The sequence below is a fragment of the Anser cygnoides genome, chromosome 1 (genome assembly GCF_040182565.1).
Source record: "Anser cygnoides isolate HZ-2024a breed goose chromosome 1, Taihu_goose_T2T_genome, whole genome shotgun sequence".
NCBI lineage: Eukaryota > Metazoa > Chordata > Aves > Anseriformes > Anatidae > Anser > Anser cygnoides.
Genome location: NC_089873.1, coordinates 2,670,207 through 2,692,863, shown reverse-complemented (window position 1 = coordinate 2,692,863; position 22,657 = coordinate 2,670,207). Strand labels below are relative to the sequence as shown.

General features: G+C 39.9%; 1 protein-coding gene across 2 annotated transcripts in view; it reads right to left on the bottom strand.

Moving 5' to 3' along the window:
* CHCHD3 (coiled-coil-helix-coiled-coil-helix domain containing 3) overlaps window positions 1-22,657 on the bottom strand; it is a 149,739-nt gene that overhangs the window by 42,578 nt on the left and 84,504 nt on the right. For both annotated transcript variants that reach the window (XM_048062484.2, XM_048062485.2), the window contains exon 5: window positions 12,841-12,924. In XM_048062484.2, coding sequence (XP_047918441.1) covers window positions 12,841-12,924 — 84 coding nt within the window. The remainder of the gene's footprint in view (window positions 1-12,840; window positions 12,925-22,657) is intronic.

Genomic DNA, 22,657 nt, shown 5'->3' with positions numbered 1-22,657 from the left:
GTTATGTGCACATCCATCACCTAACTCTACTGTAAATCCCACTAAGTAGGAGCTGAAGAAAAATAACCGGAGTTATCATTCACTACAATCTAGAACAGCCCTTGATTCATACTTCTGTGACTTGCACGATGCTGCCTCAAGGCACTGAGCAGTAACACATGAGCAACACCATAACCACCTGGTATGAAGAATAAAAATTTTCCATCTTAAAAACAAAATCTGTTCCAAAATGCAGCTATGAAGCAGGCTTTAAAAGCCAGCTAGACGAGTTAAACAAGAAATGAGCAAACGGTAACTTAAAATCATACCCACAAATTTGTAGATATCGTACTGATTAAAATGGTTAACTCAAAGCCTTACTATGTTAACTTGCTTACTTTTGTCGACAATAAATATACAGTATCTCATCTTATAGAATTTATCAAAATTAATTCTGACACTTTGAGGATTACATTGTTCTTCCACTACTTGAAGAAACTGAGGCAAAGGAAAAACAGTGACTTTTCCAAGGTGTGAAACAGAAACAGGATTATCAAACACATTTTCTGTACATTTACCTGCTATTCAAAGGCACAATCGACATTTATTTAAAAAACCTAGCGGTATTTGCTGTAGCATGGGTTCAACATGCAAGTATTTGCACCTGTAGAAAGCAGTAATTACAGCCTGGATCACACTAACCACTGCCAACCACTAGGATGCTTTTACTTTGGAGAACTATAGGCCAGTGAGGATTAACTACTGAAACCAGTGGCGAGCTTGGCACAGACAGACATCTGAGCTGGCATGTAGCAACAATTATCTGCAATGCTTTTAAAAAGATATGGCCTCAGCGACAAAAAAAAAAAAAAGAATTGTATTATTGCCACAGTTTATTAGGAACAAGGAATACCTTTGGGCTTTATGGTTAATAAACACAGAGACAAACGAGCAATGAAATTCGTTGCAGGAGGAACGTCTAACTGGAGTACAGGGGTACCAGATATGGAAAACACTGAGATGTTACCAAGGTAAGGCATTTTAAAAAAATGGTAAGTCTTCCCTGAGAATTAGACATATGTTTGAACTCCTCCGCTAGGGTTCATTTGAATTTGCTTCATAATTACTCCAGCTATGTTTTTGTGTTTTAGTGTGCATAAATACATATTCCTACGTGATTACGGCCCACGGTAATGCAAACAGTTAAACTCTCTGACGAGGGGAGAAATAAAGGTTTCAAAAGTGGCAGGAGAGTACCTGCTCATTTCAAACACATGATTATCTTCCCAGATTTCAAAAGGAAAGGCCTTCATGGGCGCAGAAATATGCATGTGAATAGAAACACGCTGAAAAGTCTCAGCTCTCAGGTATAATGCTTTGCAGTTAGAGAGGCGTAAGACGGGAGAACTTTCGATTCCCTCTGACACGCTGGAAGAGCGCTGAGCGTGCCACCAGCCTTGGGCTATCCCTTCCCCTCTCCAAACCAAAGGCTCTCCACCACTTTTGCCAAGCTGCCTGCCCATCCTGATTCGAGACGATGAGAGCCACAAGCAGGCGGCCCAACTGGACCCACTGCACAGGTTATCAGCCACGGGACCCACAAACAGGCCAAAAACCAGCTCTGTAAAACAGAACAGAAGAAGAAAGAGGAAGCCTTCACCTCTGTTAAATATCAGTGTAAAGATCACACATATTTTTGCAGGAAGGCTCTCACAAATACAGAGCTGCGATGCCAGCTGTCTGTTCCTTCTCTTTTGAAGGAATGGGGAGCTGGGGATTTTAAAGGAATCTGGGTAATGCACAAGACAAATTGGTTTTGCTCTCTTCAAAGCAAAACCTTCAACTGAAAAGAAGTTGCCACCAGACTTGTCACCGAGTCCATTATTGTGATTTTCTCCCCTTCTATTCTCTCCAATTTTCTTCCTACAGCCCTCCGCCTCGTCTTGAATTTGAGCTCCTTCTCCCACCTTTAGAGCTCGCACGTTGGTTGCAGGGAGCTTCGCGGGTTAATGCAATGCAGAAAAAACCGTGCTTAACCTTTCACTCCTGCAACAGAGCCTGGCCAAAGCTGAGATCCACGTCACAAAATCCAATGCATTTACCTTCCCCTCTCTGTTTGCTGTGGGATTAAATCCTGGCCATGTCCTAAGAGTTTGGTTCGGCTCCTCCTGTGGCTGGACTCTCCCTGATGCTAAGAATATTGCCACGAGTGCTCCTGGGTAGGACTTGATCCCTTGCACACAAGAAGCTCCGATGAGGACGACGATAATGCCTGCAGCAGGGGCAGAACGCCAGCCAAACCCCAATTTTCTCAGATGTGGTGCAACCTGTGTCCTTTCCCCCAAGGTTTCCTGAAGAACAGCACGCTCAGCGCTTATTTACCATAAAGAATTAGGAACGAGAATTAAACCCGCCATCCCTTTTCCCTACATGCACTTACAGACAAATGGCGAACCATCCAAACTTTGCATGAGAAAGGCTGTGTCTGAATCACAGCTCACTGTTCAGCGAACCTAAAAGAGCCTCCCGAAATCCATCAGCTGCCAGATGTAAACGGCCCTTCCCTCGTGCTCCGTCTCGGTGCCTCTGCGCTGAGCCGAGCCCTCGCTCCAACCGAAGGCCAAGTTATTAAGAAATTGTTTGTCGCCTTAGATTGCATTGATCATTCATTTCCCAAATTCCTTTTCCCATCATTTACTCATTATACGCCTCCTCCTGATGTAAGAGGACATTTATTAGCTCCTGCATTTATTGTGCTGGCAAATGGAAACATTCTGCAGCATTTCCTGGGGATTCTCTCATTCATCTATCAGTTACGGGCCTGAAGTATTTTTAGGGGCAGAAAAATTAAAATATCACTCAGAGTGACAGCAGTGAAAATGAAGTCGGTGTGTGCTTGGGAAGGCTATTTCAGCCTTCAGCTTTACCAGACGATTTACAAAAAACGCAGGGCAACGTTTCACATAAACGTTATTGCTTTGTATTGAGAAAAATTACTAACTACTGCTTAGGCAGAAAAGTGAATGTTTTAGAAAGAAAGGCTGCTCAGAGAACGTTTTAATGCACATAATGTCACTGATACTCCTCTAAATAGGTGTATTTAAACAGAGTACTTCTTGTTTTCAAAGGCACAAAAGAGAGGGAACAGAAAACAAGTGAAAACAGGGACTGGCCTGTATCCTGCTTCTTCACATCCCTGCTCAGCTTGCCCAAAAGCAAAACCACTGGGCCATTCGAAACCAGTATGTAATATATTAAAAAGCTAAATACTTTCAAGGGAATACGTACCTGTTAGATTCCCAGGTAAGATAAAGAGACTAAAGAATTGCTCAATTATTCATAGTATAACCAGTAAAACCTCTAAAAGAAATCCTAAAATTCAGTATTTTGCCTGTCACATGATTCCATTTACAGTTGCGGTATTTTCTAAATGTTACCCTGACAAAGAAATCCAAGTTGTTTTAAACCCATTGTTAACTTAGTACAGCATTTGTACCAAATCTTCATCTTCTGGAAGGAAAGAGGGTGGGAGGAGGGAACAGACCTGGGAAAAATGAAAGCCGCTTATTCATTAACCACACATATGTTAAAACATTTTGCCATACCCTACGAAATGCGATAAACACTGCCTTTTGACATTCAAATGACAAATTTCTTTGGTTTGTTCCCTTTTGCCTATTTAAACATTCTCTCTCGTGACACTTTTCTTTGCTCCTCAGGAAGGGGAAGGGGAAAAGCGCAGCTGAGACTATCAAGGAAAACAGATGCAGACACAATCACTAAGGGTGACTTAGGCAGCGCTGGCGTGTTTACGCTCAAACTGTATGCATCCACTGCTTTGTATTCATTAAAGGAGCGGGGCTGGATGAACAAACCTCTTAGGCTGACGAGGACTCAGCGTGTGCTCGTGGGGGACAGCCGTCCCGGGGAGAGATGCGCTCGCTCCCCGCCGCACCGCGGTCAGGTCCCGCTCGCTGCCTTCTCCAGCCCTTACATCAGACACAGCCAGCGAAAAGGAAGGGAAAAGGTGTTCTCCAGTTCTCCTGATGCAATGCTTTCGCACGTGGGAATGAAGAGGGAGACCAAAGGAGCTGCCCAACATGCTGCTTTGGTTTCTTTGGTATTGCCCCGCATGCTCCCACTGTCTCATATTTTATCCTCATCTGCGTTTTTTATTCACAGGACGAACACACGCGTATGTGTTCAGACTCTGCAAGCACCAAGATTCAAGCAGCTTTAATAAAAACTGAAACAATCGCAGAGAAAAACAGCGATTAGCAATGACCATGGGAGCACGAATGAATCCCTATTGTTAAAACACGGTAGGAGGCCAGTAAATGCTGAGATCCAGAGCGATGATAATGGTATAACAGAGGAAGAGTTAACAAACATGCGTGATTCAAGCAGTGAGGATGTAAAAGCTGCAGGACCGGAGCTGGGTTTATAAAGAAATCATCTTTACAAAGCTACACAACAGTCAGGTAAACATATGGCACTACATAAATAGCCATTTCATGAAAAACGGTATTTCACTGTTTCTTAGGTCAGTAAATCCCGTATAAATTATGAAAACCTCTAAGAGTTTGAACTTTAGAGGTTTTGAGCATCCACATTTCCAATAAAAGTCCCTGCTCAACCATTCAGGAAGCTCAACCCAACCTCTCCAAGCACACACCTGTGAAACACACACGGAGTTTGGTTTTACCTCGGATCTGAAAACCGGAATTTCACTTGGGAAGAAACACCACCCTCCCTACCTGAGGAAATGTCAGTGCAGAAACTCTGTAGGAAAGGACACTGGGGTAGCCTGTAGGCTTAGAGAGAGACTTCAGCATGATTTTAAAACAGCACTGTAGGCCCCAAAGCACAATGAAATAAAGCAGAAAGAGTGGAAGCTTGAGGTTGCCTATAAAAATAAACAGCATCAGATGAAAGGACGGTAACTCTTATGAGGTTAGCTCTAGCTGAGACTAGAGGTGCAATATCAAAGTCAGCTCTGACCAGCGATGCGAGAAAAATGTTCTAAACCAAAAACTACTCAGGAAAAGAAAGTTGCAAGAACGATGATGGCTTAGAGAAATACACTAATGGAAATAAAATAAAGAAAAAAGCACAACTGCATTACAAGGAGCAGGGCGCATTTGAAAAAAGTCTTGAAAGCTCACAGCTCACAGTCTCAGCAGCATCGATGTATTGAAGTTATGATTTTACATCCAGCATGCTGTTATCCCTAGGTCTTCCACACATTTTTACAAAATGTGTAAGCATGGAACTATCCACCTTTTGCTCCAAACTGAAAGTCTGGAGTACCACAGAAAAAGGGAAAGGGAAGAGGGAAAAATAGGGAAAAGCAGGGAAAAGCGAAGAGGGAAAAAAAGGGAAGAGGAAAAACGGGGAAAGAGGGGAAAGAGGGGAAAGAGGGGAAAGAGGGGAAAGAGGGGAAAGGGGAAAGAGGGGAAAGAGGGGAAAGAGGGGAAAGAGGGGAAAGAGGGGAAAGAGGGGAAAGAGGGGAAAGAGGGGAAAGAGGGGAAAGAGGGGAAAGAGGGGAAAGAGGGAAACCATCCCCAAACACGGTTTTGCACATGTGGAATAAGTAAAAAAGGATTGCAAACAAACTATATGGAATTGCTGGCTACATGTTAACGGTTATCAAGCATCTTACTGCACAGGGAGAAAAGCCTGGTATATTACTTATCACACTTGGTTTTCTGTCTCCATTTATATAAAGACACACATGCAGAATGGAAAAATAATCTATAAACAAACATTTAGAGAAACATTAATACCTACTATTCAGTGTGGAACAACTCGTTAGTTTGTTATTAAGCAGCATTTCAGCATTGCTATTGATTGGAGATGTGATAGTGAAAGATGAGACTGAAAGGGGCATTTTTTAATAGGAAAATGTCTCTGAACAAACATTTTCAGTGGTTTTAGGGAAAAAAAAAGGATGGGTATGTATTTAATAACTAATATACATATTAGCTGCTTATTCAAAAAACAGTAAATAAAAGGTAATGAGCAGAAACAAAAATCAAGGCTTAAAAACAATTATTTGGAATAATGATTGTGGCTCAGCGAGATACGGAGGTAGTGCATTAATGCAGAGCTCCAGTCACAAGGCTACAGCTCCGTCTGTCTTTGTCAATCAGGTTGAGGTTTCAGATATTGTAATTGGTAGCAAGTTTCCTAATCTCAACCTGCCAGGCAAGAAGCGCTCCACAAAAGCTCCATCCCCAAAATATAATGAAATTTGAAGAGAGAAATTTTCTAATATTGGCAACACGAAGCAAGATCACAGGTTGGGTTGACAGCTTTATTATGCTAAACTGACAAAAACATTACGCTTTGGTCAATACTAAGAAGGTGGGGGGGGGATTCATGAGCAGTATGGAAATACAAAGCATCGGGAAACTATCACGAACTCCTACTTTTATCTCATTGGTGCAGCACATGAGCTCAGGCATAGGAAAGTCTCCTGGCCCAAGCACAAAATGAGAAATTAATGTACCTTGATTCTACACTCAGGTCTCCTGCTGCACTGATTCAGGCAAAACTGCAAGAACTCTCTGTTGCAGTTGAATATCCATTAAAAAAAAAAAAAAAAAAGACAGCAAAATCCCAAAATCATTATTAATGAATTACATTACCTCTGCAGGGTTACGGTAGGATATACTGTACTATTCATCCAGTGGAAGCCATAATATATTTTATTGATCTACCTGAAAAGTGTTTGGAAATAAGTGTTTGACCTTTTACTTTTCCTCTTATTCTTGAAGTCAGTTGAGGAGACTGAACTCAAGTACAGCTGGTAGATTAACGTGATGCTTAGGTGGTTTTGTTACACAGACAGAACCATCTACTCAGACAAATACCAATGAAAGCTTTTCCCCGTATCTGCAGCTCTACAAGAGAGCCCCAGCTTGTCAGGTCTGGATAATTTTTATTAGGGTAAGTGTCCTTACGGCTCTTTGAGGGGGAAAAAGAAACAAAACTGAGGTTAAAATTCAATTTTGTTAAGCAATACAGCATTGGTAATGCCCACTTTGATTTTAAAGAGGTCTGTTAACTGCCTTGCAACAAGTTTTTTCAGAAATACTGGAGTTTGGTTTGGTCAAAGCCAACACAGGCATTACTGGAAGCATCAGTTTAAATCCAGCAGAGGCAAGAAAAAGACCAGGCATTTTCAGCCGTACCGCATTTACCAAAATCACTTCTCTAGACAGAGAACTATGAAGCATCTCCACAGGGGCAAACTGCGGAGAAACTCTGCAAGCTGAGGAAGTCCTAAGAGATTCCTTTATGGAACATGCTCTCAAAAAAAAAAAAAGTGGCATCCTACATGAAAGCTTCTACCAAGAGGTTATTTTACTCATCTGTGGTAAAAAGGATGTCAATTACAATGCAAACATAAACAATAGTGGTTATTCATATACATTATGTTTAGAACAGAAGTCTGTTGGGCCAGTACTTTGCATTGCAATGGACAGTTTGGAAAACCCTACTGGTATTCCGGGTTTCCAACAAACAAAGCAAGCATTGCATTTAATCAACAAGTACAACTTAGCAAGTCTGTCAGCAATGTGCTAGAGGTAATTCCATTTCTTCACGGGAACAATGACAAAAGGTTTACTGAGCTTTCTCTGTGCCTCCCCTAAGAGCTCAGTACCAAGTATCATCAGCCCAAACCTTTTTCTGCTTTGCGAGATGCAGCCTGAAGTCTTCAAACACTGTACCTACATCACTGCTATTTGATTTTGAAAGACATGAAAGAATGCAGTACAAATGTGTGGAGTGTAAACATGTTTGCTCTGCTGAATACAAACTTCTAAACACAAGAGGTGAGAGCAGAATCAACTTCTGGTTATGAAATTTTTGCCGATACAGTCATGCACGATCCGAGAAAATAAACAGACTGATAACTTAAAACAAATAGAAACAAAAATGTTTAAACTGCTAAAATACATTGCAGGAAATTAAAATGTTTGGAGCTATTATACCGCTTCATAACAGTCCCCCTCTGTTATCTACATCTTGCAAACCACAGTTTACAAAAAAACACAGTAAACAGATTCTGATTATTTAGTTGTTGAGACTTTGAAAAGGTAAACAAGATTCTGAAGCATCTGAACAAATGTGAAACTCGCATTGTTTGCGCCATAGCACTTATGTTCATTATAAACACATACAAAAAGCCAATACTTGGCTGTGAAGCTGAACTGTATGTTATCTCCTTTTCTGAGCACTGGGTCTATCACTGCAAAGCACACTGGTCCATTTTATGCCTTGAATAGAAAAAAAGGAAGAGATCATTAAATTATAATTTTCCCTGCACAATTGGTATAAGCATTTCCTACCAACAGGATTAGCATGAACACAAGATCCCAGAATAAAGCCGCTCAGCAGTGAGGATGGCAGTTTAGCGTCTAGTAAATTTGATTTCTCTGAAAATCCTGACACATCATAATAGCAAAATCCTATTTACTGTAGCAAGCAGGATGGATAATACTATTTAACACCTGGTATAGTATGTGCCATCAGCTCACAGCTTCATGCTCTGTGTGCTCGTCTTACCTTAAGGTTAATGCTCCTTGACAGCCTACATGGTAAGTAGAATCCCCAAATTAAGTGCCGAACCTACGATTTGCAAATCCTTCCTCAAAATTTAAGTCATGAAAAAAATGGATGCAGATAAGAGGATCACATTTGCACAACTTATGTCTGTATTCTCAGGCTCTGATCTGGCAGTGAGCCTTGCGTAGTGCAGGAGGCTCCCTCCACAACGGCCACTGAAGTCAGCACGGGGATGCACGGAAATTACAGCATTGGCAAAGAAGGAACTATTGTGAGCAATGACCTGTTGACTGCTAAACCTGGGGAGTACCTAACATAATGCTGAAGCCTCCCAATGCTAACAGAATAGAATTATCTTATTTCCTTGCACAGTATGCATATTCACGTGCATACTAACCAATACTCAATGAAAGTACTTCTAGGAAACTTGCAAGCATAGAAGCTTAGCCTGAGTGAGAAATATCCTTCCTAATATTGGGATACACGTCTTGCTCATTCACATAGATAAACTAAGTAGGTGTGTCATACAGCAGTCTATTAAAATTAATTTCCTTCTGCTCCTATGACTAGAGGCATGATTCTCCTAATGACGCATAATAGTATTATGAAGCGGTGTAACATGAAAATAGTTGGGTTTTGCTGAAGAAAGCTTGAATTAGAGAGTTGCATCACTCTCGAGAAGCTGCACGCTGTGTTGTGAATGCCTGCAAAATGCCAGAACTATAGGCAGAATGCATTTCCCATGCATTAAAAATACTCTAAAGCAAAAGCAACCGGGTGAAGGAATGACAGGGTGTCAGCTGCTCTGCAGACAAAATTAATGCAACAGTTGATGTGGGCTGGAACCTACACATCACAGTGACACTAGGGATCCAAAGGTAGTTATAAAGTCTACGGCCACTGGGGCTTGGAATTCACATGTAAAAGAGTGACACAGTGGGAGGATGATGGACGTGGAGAAGCTGAACAGAAAAATGATGAACACAACAGGACAGAAATGTGTGTGTGTGTGTGTGTGCACGTGCACTTGAGACAATGTTAGAGAAAGGCCACAGCATTGCTGCGCAGCTCGGTACCTTGAAGAAGCTGAGACGTTAGTTCTCCCTTTTCTCGCTCCACTATTTTAAAAGGAAAATCTAATGGCTTCAAATACCACTAAACCGAGCTTATTACAGTAAATAATTGAAATAATATAAAATACACATATGAAACAATTTGAACACTGCTATCTGACCCTCTGTTTATTTGCTTTAGTCAAGAAGCACCATTAGCCTATAAACAGACAACAAAGACCACAGACAAATTTTTCTCAAAGCTTAACGTGTGAACTCTTAAATAACAGCTTTACACCCCAGTCAGATATACAGTATGAGAAGGTTATTCCTTAACTCCTTTGTGAAACCATCTCATTTTGTTTTGCTGCCGTGGAGCACCTAATAACTCACAGCTTATGTGCCATTTTTGACCTAGAAACACCAGCAGCTGTTAGGGGAATCGCTGGGTTTTGGGAAACTATAAAAAGGTTTTTAGCACATAAACCAAATTTATGAACAGATACTGCCCTGGAGAATAGAATTGTTTATGTTTTAGTATCACAGCCGTCACTTGTGCACAGTTACTTTGTCCTGTATTAATCCCCTGAAAAGGTTGAGCACCTTCACTCAGTCACTGAAATATTTTATAATTGACAGACTTCATCTGGCACTGAATATGTATAATAATTTTCTCCATAAGGAGCACACTGTGCTGACACTAATCTGTTCTGTTGTCGTCTTCCTTTATTATCAATGTCTGCATTGTTTTTTCAGCAGCATTGAAGAACACAAATATGAAGCTTCTAATTGAAAAAAGCTAGGTAATCAAAAAGCCAATTAATCATACAGATGAGCTCTGACATTCAGTGATGCAACAGACAGAAATACCACATATGCGTAACTGCAGTATTTTTAAAGTGTGCTTATTTGATGTAAGAACGATCTGAGAATGTAATCAGCATTCTTTGTCACAGGTGACAGACCAATATTGCACATTTCCTCGTGCTGACATTACTCCTCTGAGCTCCACTTGCTCCGCTCCCACCTTACCTCCGTTCTCATCTCCTCTCTGTTGAACCACATACTCTGACTTTGTGTACCTTTCACTGAAATATGACAAGTTTAGGAACAAACATCCACCTGTTATTGCGCTCTGTAATTTCCAAAATATTAGGCCTTTCCAGGCCTTCTTTTTTTCTTAAAGCTCTATTTCCATCCCGATGCTCAAAAAAATCACCAATACTGAAACTTCCAAACGACCTAAATAATAGCTGCAGGCACCAGCCTCAGTGAAGCCAGGATTGCAAACTACACGACCTCCCTGCTTTTGTAGGTTTTCATTCTGTAATCTCTGCGTCTCTGAAAAAGTTCAAAGCCAGATATGGAGCACAGAGTTCAGCTCCTCTCAGAGCTTGAACAACTCTTTCTTGTGTAGAAGAGATATGCACGTGTACTTTGAAAACAAACCTGATGACAACTTCGCAAAGCCAAGGTTCCTTGCCTGACAAATCAAATGTCAGAAGGAAAAAACTAGCCTTAATTACCACGGGAACTCAACTCTGAAGATGGAGCAAACGTCGTCCATAGAACAAGACAGTCAATTCAGAACTGCCCGCTGTAGTCCTGGAGACTTCAAGTCCAAGAAGAGAAAGCAAGAGCTGGCAAAGATCAATTATTTCACATCACCCAGGGGACAATATTTCAGCAGGACTCAGACACAGGTACCTACAGTTCATTACCTCATTTGTATGCAGCAATGATATATTCACATGCATGTTAACATAAAATTCCACACTGGACGTGGTCACTTAACAGTAGTAAGTGAAGGCACTGTACCGGCGACCTACTACAATATTAAAAATAGCTAAGAATAAAAGCCTTATTTGCTGCATATCACATTGAAAAGGTAAAATAAAAGCTTTCCAGCAAAGAATCATAGTTTATTATATGTCCTTTGCCATCAGTTACTCCAGCACTACTTTAACAATAAAATGGAAGAGCAATAACAAAGTGTACAGGTACAACCATGCCATGAAGACCCAGCTTGGGTGAATTACTGCAGATGCTTTTGCCTCTAATACCAGCCCTTCAGTAAAGAATAAGGAAGGTATTTTGTGGGGTTTTTGTCTGAAGGATCTTCATTTTAACTGTACAAATAACATACAGTTTTAGAATCATTAAAATAATTTAACCTCCTCCTTTCAAACTATTTTTCATTGCCAAGAATATGACCTCAAGTGATATTCAAAAAGGTTGATCAAAATAATGAGATGGTATCTGGTATGCCCTCCATTTAAAATATTAATTAAGATCAATTATACACACTGATAATTCATGCAACATGCTCTTCTTTCTAATCCAGGAAAATAAGGGGTTTTCTTCTCTCTATCCTGTTAAGCTGCATAAATGAATATATATCACATTAATACTGTTTTCAAAACTAACAAAAAAAAAATTGAACAATAAACAAGCTCAGGCAGAAGGAAAGAGAAGGAGGCAAATGTATTCAGGCTGAAGGTTACAACAAACCTGGGATCTAGAACATGATGCCAATAACAATTAGTTTGAAAATAACTTCCTATAAAATAGCACCCTATAAAGAATGAGAATGTTAACAGCAATATGTTAAAGCACTTCTTATCAAATTCATTGTAAGCACTTCGCACAGCTTACCAAACTGTTTTATATAGTTTAGTCTCAAGCCTACTGCAAAAAAAAAAAGAAGATGCAGAAGTGCTTTTTAAACATGTCGTAAACAACTTGCAGTTAATGTTAAACTTCTCGTGTGCAGGTAGGTTTGGAGGAACCACTAACTCTGCCCAACAAAAGGAACTGTGGGCCACAGCAAAAGCAGAAATTCAGTATGCATCTTCACAGTTCACGTGCAATTTTAAGATTGCTTGGTGATACTCATTCCCTTGCACCGGTTCTTCATCTGTACTGTTGTAAAAGTAATCTTGTTAGGTTTATTTCCCTGTATATAACTATTGTGACAGATGAAATCTCATTGCAAATGTGAGAACTTAGTAAAGAAAACAACATTCTCAGCATTAAAGCCTCCATCTTGGCTATATTAAGCCAGAAATAGCAGCAGTTAATATTGAAAACAAAACAAACAAACAAAAAAACAACCTCTGGCCAGTTTTATCTTTATCTCCTTAGAAAAGTCATCTTGTTTAACAATAAACATAACCAGAAAGTCAGTAGCAGAAATGAACGGAAACCTCTTCATTAAAAGGGAAGGAAGGCTTACCCTTTCTTCCAGTCGAGCCAGCTGCTCTTTGTAGTAGGCATCATGCTTCTTCAGTTCTCTGTCTTTCTCTTCCAGCTGCTTGGCCTAAAAAAAGAAATAGAGAGATAAAACTGGATCAAGAAAGAGCATCACTCACAAAGCAAAACATCTACTATAAATTGTACCAGCAAGGAATATACAGTGATTGAAAACTGCAGTCTATTAGTTTTTGCCAAACACTACATTAATAAGATGATGATTGCTGCATTGAAAATGTAAAGAGATTGTCTATTGTACTGTTTTTTCCTTCCCTCCTCAACAGCTGTGCCATGGTTTGTTCAAATGTACTTGGACACGTCACAAAGACAGAACCAAGCGTACCATGCTGGGATGAAATTTTTATTAACTTTGCAGATCACTTCTGAACTTAGGGAAATGTACTCCAGCTACCGCACAGAGTACATGCAGAGTTTGATTATTTAACTTTCTTTGTAAATTAATTGTTACTAGGTGGACATTCTGACACAAGAATAGCCAAACTTGCATCTGTACATTTGTAGGCTGTGGTAAAAAGATATTCTATTATTTTTTTTAAGTATTCAGGGATACATTTAGCATGTGCTTAATGCTGAACATGCGAATGTTTGGAAGAACCAAATACTTATATATTTGCAAAAGCAAATCTAAAAAGTGTATCTAAAACTCTGCTGTCCTCTGTACTTAACAATTACTCTTCTGGGAACTCCTACGTTGGCTGAAGTACCCAACTAGAGTAAGCTGGAATCCTTTACCGTGTGGTTACTCGTGTGTCCAGTAACTTAAAATAATATAGAAGCATTGTGAATGTCGGTGTTTTCAATACCATTATGACTCGAGTATTCATGTAAGACACATTGTTTTCAGCACTATTGAGCAAGTCAACTTTTTTTTTGGCTTTTCATCTGTAGTATGCTCAAATATGTAGTATTATAGGGACCCATTATGAATTACAGAATACATTAAAACTGCACACATACAGACCAAATACATATACACCTCAAGTATGAGTGCAAACACATTCCAGGTAAATAATGTTTAATAATTTTTATTCACTGAACATGCTTTATGAACTATCAGTGGTCATTACCACAACTGCCTACTCAAAATTAGTCATTTATCTCCAACATATTTTCACCCAGGTACTGATACTACGGAGTTAACTGCAAATAGTTCCCCGTTCCAGCAGCATCATGAAAAATGTGAAGTGTAAACTCTCACTACTAATGATGGCACTTCCAGTCATGCTCACAGAAGCGTGTCAGAAGACTTACTTATGCTACACATTGTGCTACGCTTGCTGTCTAGATACAGGGCTTCTCTTTGTCAAGATTTGTTTCTGCACACAGACAAAGAATAAAATAAAAACTTTGGGGTTTGGGTTAGTCCTAACTTAAAAACTTACCTTTTTTTCTATCTCCTGAAGCATGCAAAAAGAAAAATCAAAACGTTCAAGTTAAATTTATTATATAATGGTGAAGAGAAGGAATGCAGAAAAATACACGCCTGTCAGGCATATCTGGAATGTAGAACAAGGCTAAAAACTATACATAAGATGTCTTTTATATGCAACTTCACAAAAAAGTCCCTGCTCATCAGAAAAGCACACAGCCAAGTTGTAATGCTACTTGGATGAGTCAAACCTTGCTATTCCTCCACCATCCTTTCTTCGGTATAACACCGTGGAGCACACGCTGCAGCCCTGACCACCATCATTTAAATCCTTTATTCACTACAGAAAACTGATTACAGGTTTTTCCAAAGCTGATTACACTAAATATTCTACAATCTAACTACCACGCTTCGTATTGATCACGGTTCTGCTTTTCCCAGATAATCCCTGTATCACCTCTCAAAGCTGCATCTTGTCCTGGTTCAGACAAGGAAACAACTGAAAATTCCTTGCAGGTTGCGCATCCCCAAACCACCCCCTTCCAGATATTTAATCCTATGCTTCGATGCATCATCATGGTTACCCATATGCTGTCGTTTTATGCATAACCACCTCATGATCCCTCAAATATCTGCAAACTCGAGAACATGCCTTTTGTTCAAGCGCAGTTAAATAGGCCAGTGACAAAGAAATTGTAAAATTAATGTTCCATTCCTCTCCCAAGAACTTTGTAAAGTTTTACATCTTAGAATTCAGAAGTGTTTCACATGATTCTATCGATGACCTGAAACCAAGCAATAAAATTGACTTTGGAAAACCAGTAAGATACAATAAAAAAAGTGCAAGAGTGCTGTGATTTAATTCACGTGCCACATTTCTGACGATTCACAACAGCAGAAATGTTCAGGGTTTAAAAACACAACAGGTCAAGGGTACACTGTAACGACCAAGGAAAAGAAAAGTCCCTGTGTCAGAAACCTGTCCTCTCCTCCAGGTCCAGCTGATCAATCAGGATCAATTCTCTCATCTCAGAGAAAGAAAACAATAGCAGGAGATTAACGGATCCTTCCTCTCACAGATAAAGATGAGGAGTGAAAGAATGAGAGGCAATCTTCGCAACTGCTGCAGACCATTTTATGAAGCAGACAAATCCCACTAGGTTCAATCAAAAAATCCAAACATCTTGTACAGCAATGATAAAAACATTGATTATGTTTAACACTCTGCCATCAGAGCAGAGCTAAAGACTGCACCATGCTACAGCTGCATTTCTAATTTATAGAAGAGCTTGCAGCTCTTCTGCATAGTTTTTGCATCTTTTATAAGAGCAAAATTATGTTTTATCCTTGTTATGTGGCTACTATTTTCAACTCAATTCCCAATATTCTGCATGTTAGTCCTTGCAGTGCTGAAGGATTTAAGACCCACTCATCGTAAAAGTTTATATCAGACTGGCTCCATCCACATTAACCATGGTTTAGTGTCCTAATACTGTCATTGTTCCTATTGGTCCTCATATTTAATAGTGACCAGGCCACATGCACATCTAGTCTATTAAAAAAAAAAACACATGTCAACATGTGATTTTTTAATTTTACTTTTTATTAAAACTCTTTGCAGGCAAGTTAGGGCTAGCTTAGATCTTAGCTCTGAAAGTGTTTGAAAACTCTCAAGAAATTTCAACTGGACAAAGAAGTGACTGATGTCTAGGAAAATCACATTCCTAGAAAAACACCCCCAAAAGCCTTAATAGGACATCACAAGTTGTCCAAAGTGTTTCATGAAACAGAAATATAGAGCACGGAAGCTGTGAAAGCTGAAGAAAAAGAATGAATGAAAAGTTTCCAGATCACAGTATATTGGTCAGGACCTCTCTGTAACTGAGGAACTCAAACAGAACACATTCATATAAAAATTACTTTAAAAACTCTGGAGTGTTGATTTTGACTAAATTACCATGAGACACGCTTGATAGTAAAGTATGCTTCAGGTCTCACACCATAGACGAGCATGTTTGAACTGGATCATTTAAGATACTGTATCTCCAAGTCATACGCCTGCATTATCCTATTACATGGGTCAGCAGAAATAAAGGAAGGTAGAGAATGATGAAAAATGGATTAAACAGAATTAAAGCGTCATGAAACATTCCTATTTAAATAAAATTTGAGTACGTATAGGTAAAAACTAAAATTTTCTTAAAAAATACTGCTTTTCAGGTTCACATCTACTGATCTGTAATTTTCTCCTGTATAGATACGATTAATTCTGAGACAGGTTTGAATTGGCAAAACTTTCCAGAGGACCTCCATGCGCCTCTGCGACCAAAGTCCTTCCACCTACGTCAATCCTACTGATCAAAAACCATTCAAAATAGAGAACTGGATTTAAAAAAAAAAATTTTATTTGCATCTGATCACTAAGTTTATATATGTGGAAGACAGAATGAGCAGGGGAATGCAAATAATGTTTGTTCCCAAGACTTGTATGTGAATGAGAGTTTTTTCCCTGGCAAGTTTCTTATTTTTCTTTTTCCCCCAAGATAATTAGCGATCAAAACAGCTGGATTTTACTGCACTAAAGGACATGGGGGCCAAGCAGCAGAATATATTCACAGTGCTTTTTTTTGCCCTGAACCTAGCAGAGCTTTTATATCACTGATAAAGTAGAAATACTAGATTGTAGGGACACAAAAAAATACATTAAACCAAAGGTTTAGTTCCCTGTATTGTGAAAGTAACTGGAAGATTTGATAGGCCAGTAAGAAACTCAGCATAGAAGTGTCCTCCATATAGCTAACACCCCTGGCATTTGTAAAATAATGCAGACAGAGCAAAAAACCATAAATATTTATTTACGCGCACATTTATACTGGAGACAATATAAATATGCCAACAGAAGAGAATTCACTGCAGAAATAAAAACTTGTAAGGTAATGTTATATTTATGGGGCCGCAGCAACATGATCCCGGTGAATATCAATTAGCCGTAACAAAATAATTAACAGTAGCCATGTATTCAATTAGCTGAATGCTGCACTTTAGTTGTAAATGAGATATTGTAACAGGTTCGTTGCTTCTTCACAAGTGGCTTTAATAAACAAAGCATTTACTTGGGTGTTATTTAGAAAAGAAATCTAGAAAGTCGCCTTTGAGAAGCAGCCCACCTTCCCAAGATAATCCAAAATTAAAACCAAAAAAAACCCAGATCACTAACATTAATTCTTGACTTTCATTTTAGAATTACTAGAAACTCGGACCAAGACTTAAAGGCCAAGCTGGATTTTCATTTTCAGAAGTAGCGCCTGGATCTGGCACAGCACCGGGATGAGTTTCTATCATCAGAGAAAAGAACGCCTACAGAAAACTCCTGCACGTCGCCTCGTACACAGCCGCAGGGAAATTCAGTCTACGCTCATCAGAGCGCTCACATGACAAAGCCAAACCCTTCTCGTGCTGGATATAAACACATGAAGAGAAGTACAAAGACAGAGCCAGGCTCTGTTCAGTGGTGTCCAGTGCCAGGATAAGAGGCACAACCTGGAGCACAGGAGGTTCCCTCTGAACATCGGGAAGCACTTCTGTGCTGGAGCACTGGGACACTTGGCTATATGTACAGACCAGACGAGAGGCTGGAGAGCAGCCTCACAGAAAGGGATCTAGGGGTTCCGGCTGACAGCAAGTTGGACATGAGTCAACAGAGTGCCCTGGCACCCTGATGTGCCTCAAGCACGTCATGGCCAGCTGGACAAGGGGAGGGATTGTCCCACTCTGCTCCACACCGTTGTGGCCTCACCTCGAGCACTGTGGTGAGGTGCCACACCATAAGATGGACATAAAAGTATTAGGGAGTGCCCAAAGGAGGGCTATGAAGATGGGGAAGATATATGAGGAGCGGCTGAGGGCCCTTGGTTTGTTCAGCCCCGAGCAGAGCAGGCTGAGGGGAGGCCTCATGGCGGCCTGCAGCTCCCTCACGAGGGGAGCGGAGGGGCAGGCGCTGAGCTCTGCTCTCTGGGGACAGCGACAGGACCCGAGGGAACGGCATGGAGCTGGGACAGGGGAGGGTCAGGGTGGGGGTTAGGGACAGGTTCTGCACCCACAGGTGGTTGGGTGCTGGGACAGGCTCCCCAGGAAGCCATAGCACAGGGTCACAGCACCGAGCCTGACAGAGTTCAAGAAGCATTTGGACAACAGACACAGGGTTTGGTATTTGGGTGGTCCTGTGTGGAGCCAGGAGTGGGACCCTTGTGGGTCCCTTCCAACCGAGGATAATCTAAGAGGTTGCCCAGAGAGGTTGTGGTGCCTCCTCCTTAGTGAACTCCAAAAGCCACCTGGACGTGGTCCTGGGCACCCTGCTCTGGGTGGCCCTGCATGAGCAGGGGGGGTTGGACCAGATGATCTCCAAAAGTCCTTGCCAACCTCAACTACTGTGATTCTGTGGATACAAAACATACACATTTGTTCTGTCCTTCCTAGCACAAACAGGCAGCCGGTTGAAAACAAATGATTAACAGTTATTTTAAAAAAGAATAAAGGAACCCATGTAGCTGTATGCAGCAAGGTTGGAGCTGTGTACAGTTTATTATTGCTTTTCTTTAAGAACCTTCAGCAGATAAAGCAATACCAGGTAGTTTAGGAGGGAAAGTTTATAGGCTGATTTCAAAATTAGCTCTTGAAGCACTCAGCAGTCCCAGGGTTGCAGCTGCCCCTCAGTGAGGGCTCCAAGCTCCAAATTCATTAACATCCATCGAGTTTACAGAAGAACACCCCTGAGATCACTTCAGTTTGCATTTTTCAGTTAGAGAAGAATAATCTGCTTCAAAATAAGAGTTCAACACTAAATTTATAAGGCATCATCAGCAATCTGAAAGGGGTGATCTGCCTAGTCTTGCCAAGCTGCTTCATGGTGATTTCCCCACCATCACAATAAAAAAGGCAGAGGAAGGGGTAAGTGGATGACCAAGGGACGAGGTTTTCTATGTGACTTTCAAGGCTGCAAGTGGCTTTTGGTCCAAGGGCTGAAAGAGCACTCTGACTGTCAGAGCGAGTTTACAAGACTACGGGGATTTGCCCGATGAAATGCTAACTAAAAAAACGAGGGCTTTTTTGCCACTGAATAATGGGAAAGGTCACAGAAAATATCTATAGACCTTCAGGCAGGCCTGTGTAGTTTGAAGAAAAGGTTAATGGATTAACAGGCAAAGAAAGCAGCGGTAGAGGTCTGGCCTTCAGCAGCTCCAGAAGAGGAAGATCTGGCGGAAGAACTGCTGACAGGGCAGGGAGGATATGATGCACCAGAACTGCAGGAGAGCAGATCTCAAATGCCATTCCAAAAATCATCTTTCACATTTATGCAGCGAAAGACTTTCTGTTTGTTTTACAATTAAAGTTTGTTGGATGACTGTACCTGTGCATTGAAACAGGGTGTGAATTCATGAGCTCGTTGACACTAGTGTCACTCGTGCAGACTGTGACTGTCGTGTTGTAAAACAGCTATTCTGCTGGTGAAACAAGTATTCTGCTTCTGATGTCCACCAGGCTGTTCTGCACAGAAACACTTCTGCAGTGGACTACATTCATCTATCATGAATAATCCCATGCATTCGTATTTGCACACTGATTAACAACAAGGATTAGTTACTTGTATTCATTATTATGGTCAGCAAAACTACCATCTTCAGTCACTGCACATAGCATCCCAATAAATACGATTAATTTTCCACATTTAATGTATGTTGGATTACAACAGCTTTGAATTTGTCTTCTATCTCAACCTATATATATATCTATAATATAAATAATAATTTATAATAGTAATATATATACACACAGACAAGTATGTATACACACCATCCTGAATGGGCAGTAGAAGTAAATTATCGATATTATTATGAGTATATACTTCTTCCCTACCCCCCATAAGAACTTATTTTGAAGATATCACTATTCATAAAATCATTCCTAACCACAAAAAAAAAATGATCCAAACATCACTTACAAAAAAGCTATACTAATTTCCATTTGTAAAGGTGGAAAATAGCTATGAATTAGAAACAGCAGCAACAATAATGCGTCATAAAACATATTCTTTGACAACTGTAATTAAAACAAGCTTTTGTAATTACCAGTAAATGTGCTACAGTACGGTTTCTAAAAATAATGAAGTCCTAAAAGAACGAGTAGTAGAAAAGATCACTCTGAGAGGAGGCTAATGAAGAAAATTAAAAAATTGAATTTATGAACAAGTTAGGATCTATTCTACACAGGACACGACATTAAGCTTCATTTACTACATCTAGTTATAAACCAATGGAGTTTAAAAAAACATGAGTATGATTCAGGGAGAATAAACAAATACAGCTTAGGTACTCAATGGGATCGGAGGATAGCCCCCATCGGAAGGCCACTTACCACATGCTCCTGATCAGAGCAGGATCAACTAAGAGACCAGACTGGGCTCCTCGGGGCTGCACCCAGTTGGGTTTTGAAAACCCCAAAGCATGGAGACTGCACAGCCCAACCTATACCGTGCCTTCATCCACAAGGTCTCTGTACAGGCGAGTTCACAGAGGAGATGAAGCAACAGCATAGACAGGGTTTAAGTCAGCAATCGCTTGAGAGACTTCAGGTTTCTCCCCGCTTCAATTATGTTATGATTCTGTCCCCAAAACGACAGACAGAATAGTCATACAATTGTACCACACTACCATGAAATGAGCAACATGAGGACTAAAGAAAACCTGCACTCATCACCAGACTCTCTTCCTCGCTGGATAAACCATCTGGCTTGTTCAGCGTGAAATCAACATGGTTTGAAGATTTTACTTCCTCGAAAATGAAAATTAAAATACATTAACGACTATTACATTCATTAGCAATATGCAGAAAAGCCTCATGTTTCCATCCAATCATAGTTCAAAGAAACAACAGACACCAAGCAAATCTGTATTGCATATATGCATGCCAGCGGGAATAAAAGAAAAGCATGACTTATTTCCAAAACTGTATACATTCTTTTCATTTAACTAATACAGTCCAAAAAGATCAAATATATCAAAGACTATCTGTACTGCTGCCAGGTATTTGTAGTAATTCAAATAATGTCTATAACCTTTTCTGACAGCTTCTGATGTTTCAGTCATATGTCAAACATTTACAGTTTCCACTAATCTTAAAGAAGCAGTCATCGACTGTTCCATATGTGCCAAACTGGATCTCTCTACATAAAAATGGAGCAAGAGAACTGTTATTCTGTAAAATTCAGAAGGAAAAACTGTCAGTAAACTGATTTAGGACTATGTTCTACTTCCAGCTGTGCTATCATATCACTATTCTAGTCGTTCCTAACTTTTGTGTGTTTTAATTTATTTTTATTTTTATTTTTACTGTGTTCTAAACTGATCTAACAATAATTTTACAGAAGTACTTTGAAATTCCTAGTTGAAATGAACAACAGAAAGACAAAGAAAAGGTAAAAAGAAGCACTGAAAATTTGATGTACTGTAAAACAATACACCACGTAAGACAAAGGAAAGCACAAGGAACCTCGACCCTTTCAGAAGATATTCTCATGCTTGACCACAGTCCAAAACCAAGTTAATAACATATTTGCATCTCAGTTACCTAATAGCTACTATTTAGTCTAGAGCTAATTTTGACATCTTTTAAGCTGTCTATCTAGGAAGTTGTATTCTTGCTTCAGGAATCCAACATCTTTTGCTAACACTTTCATATTACATTATTATATTTTTTGAAGCTTTGTAAACTGAAGATTCAGTAGACTGAAGGCAAACAGTGAAATAATTCTCATAGGCACTGCACTAATATAAGCAATGAAAACTCAACATCTCACTGAAGCCCACTTCAAAGTCAATCTCATCTGAAATCCCACAAAAACTTACTCTCTATCCTCTATATTTGAGGTCCAGAAGCATCAGGGACCACACGTTCTCTGGCATTATTTTCCATCTGCAAATATCCTACTTCTTGTATCAAATAATCAAAACTATATCTAAACTGATGTAATTTCCTTCAAACAGAAGATGCATCATTGAAACTGGCTGCTTGGTTATCCTGGTAACCAGTTTCCAGTAAAAGCAAACGGTGATGATGCCCAAGAAGGTAAACACATTTTTGAATACAAGATAAGAGTACATTTATTTCTGCCCAGCTATTCAAGTTATTGATTTCTGCTTAAGACACAAAAGCACTTGTAACTAGTAACTACTTCAGGTGTTTCCCAATTTGAAAAATACAATATAAGCAGCACCTTCATTTTTTGATATTCGAGTAGCTACCATTTGAAAATATTTTTATGACAAGAGATTATCTGTATCTTTTGGAAATTAGATCCAGTTACATTGAACTTTTCTCTTTAGTAATAAACAAACCATCAAAATTCATTGTCTCT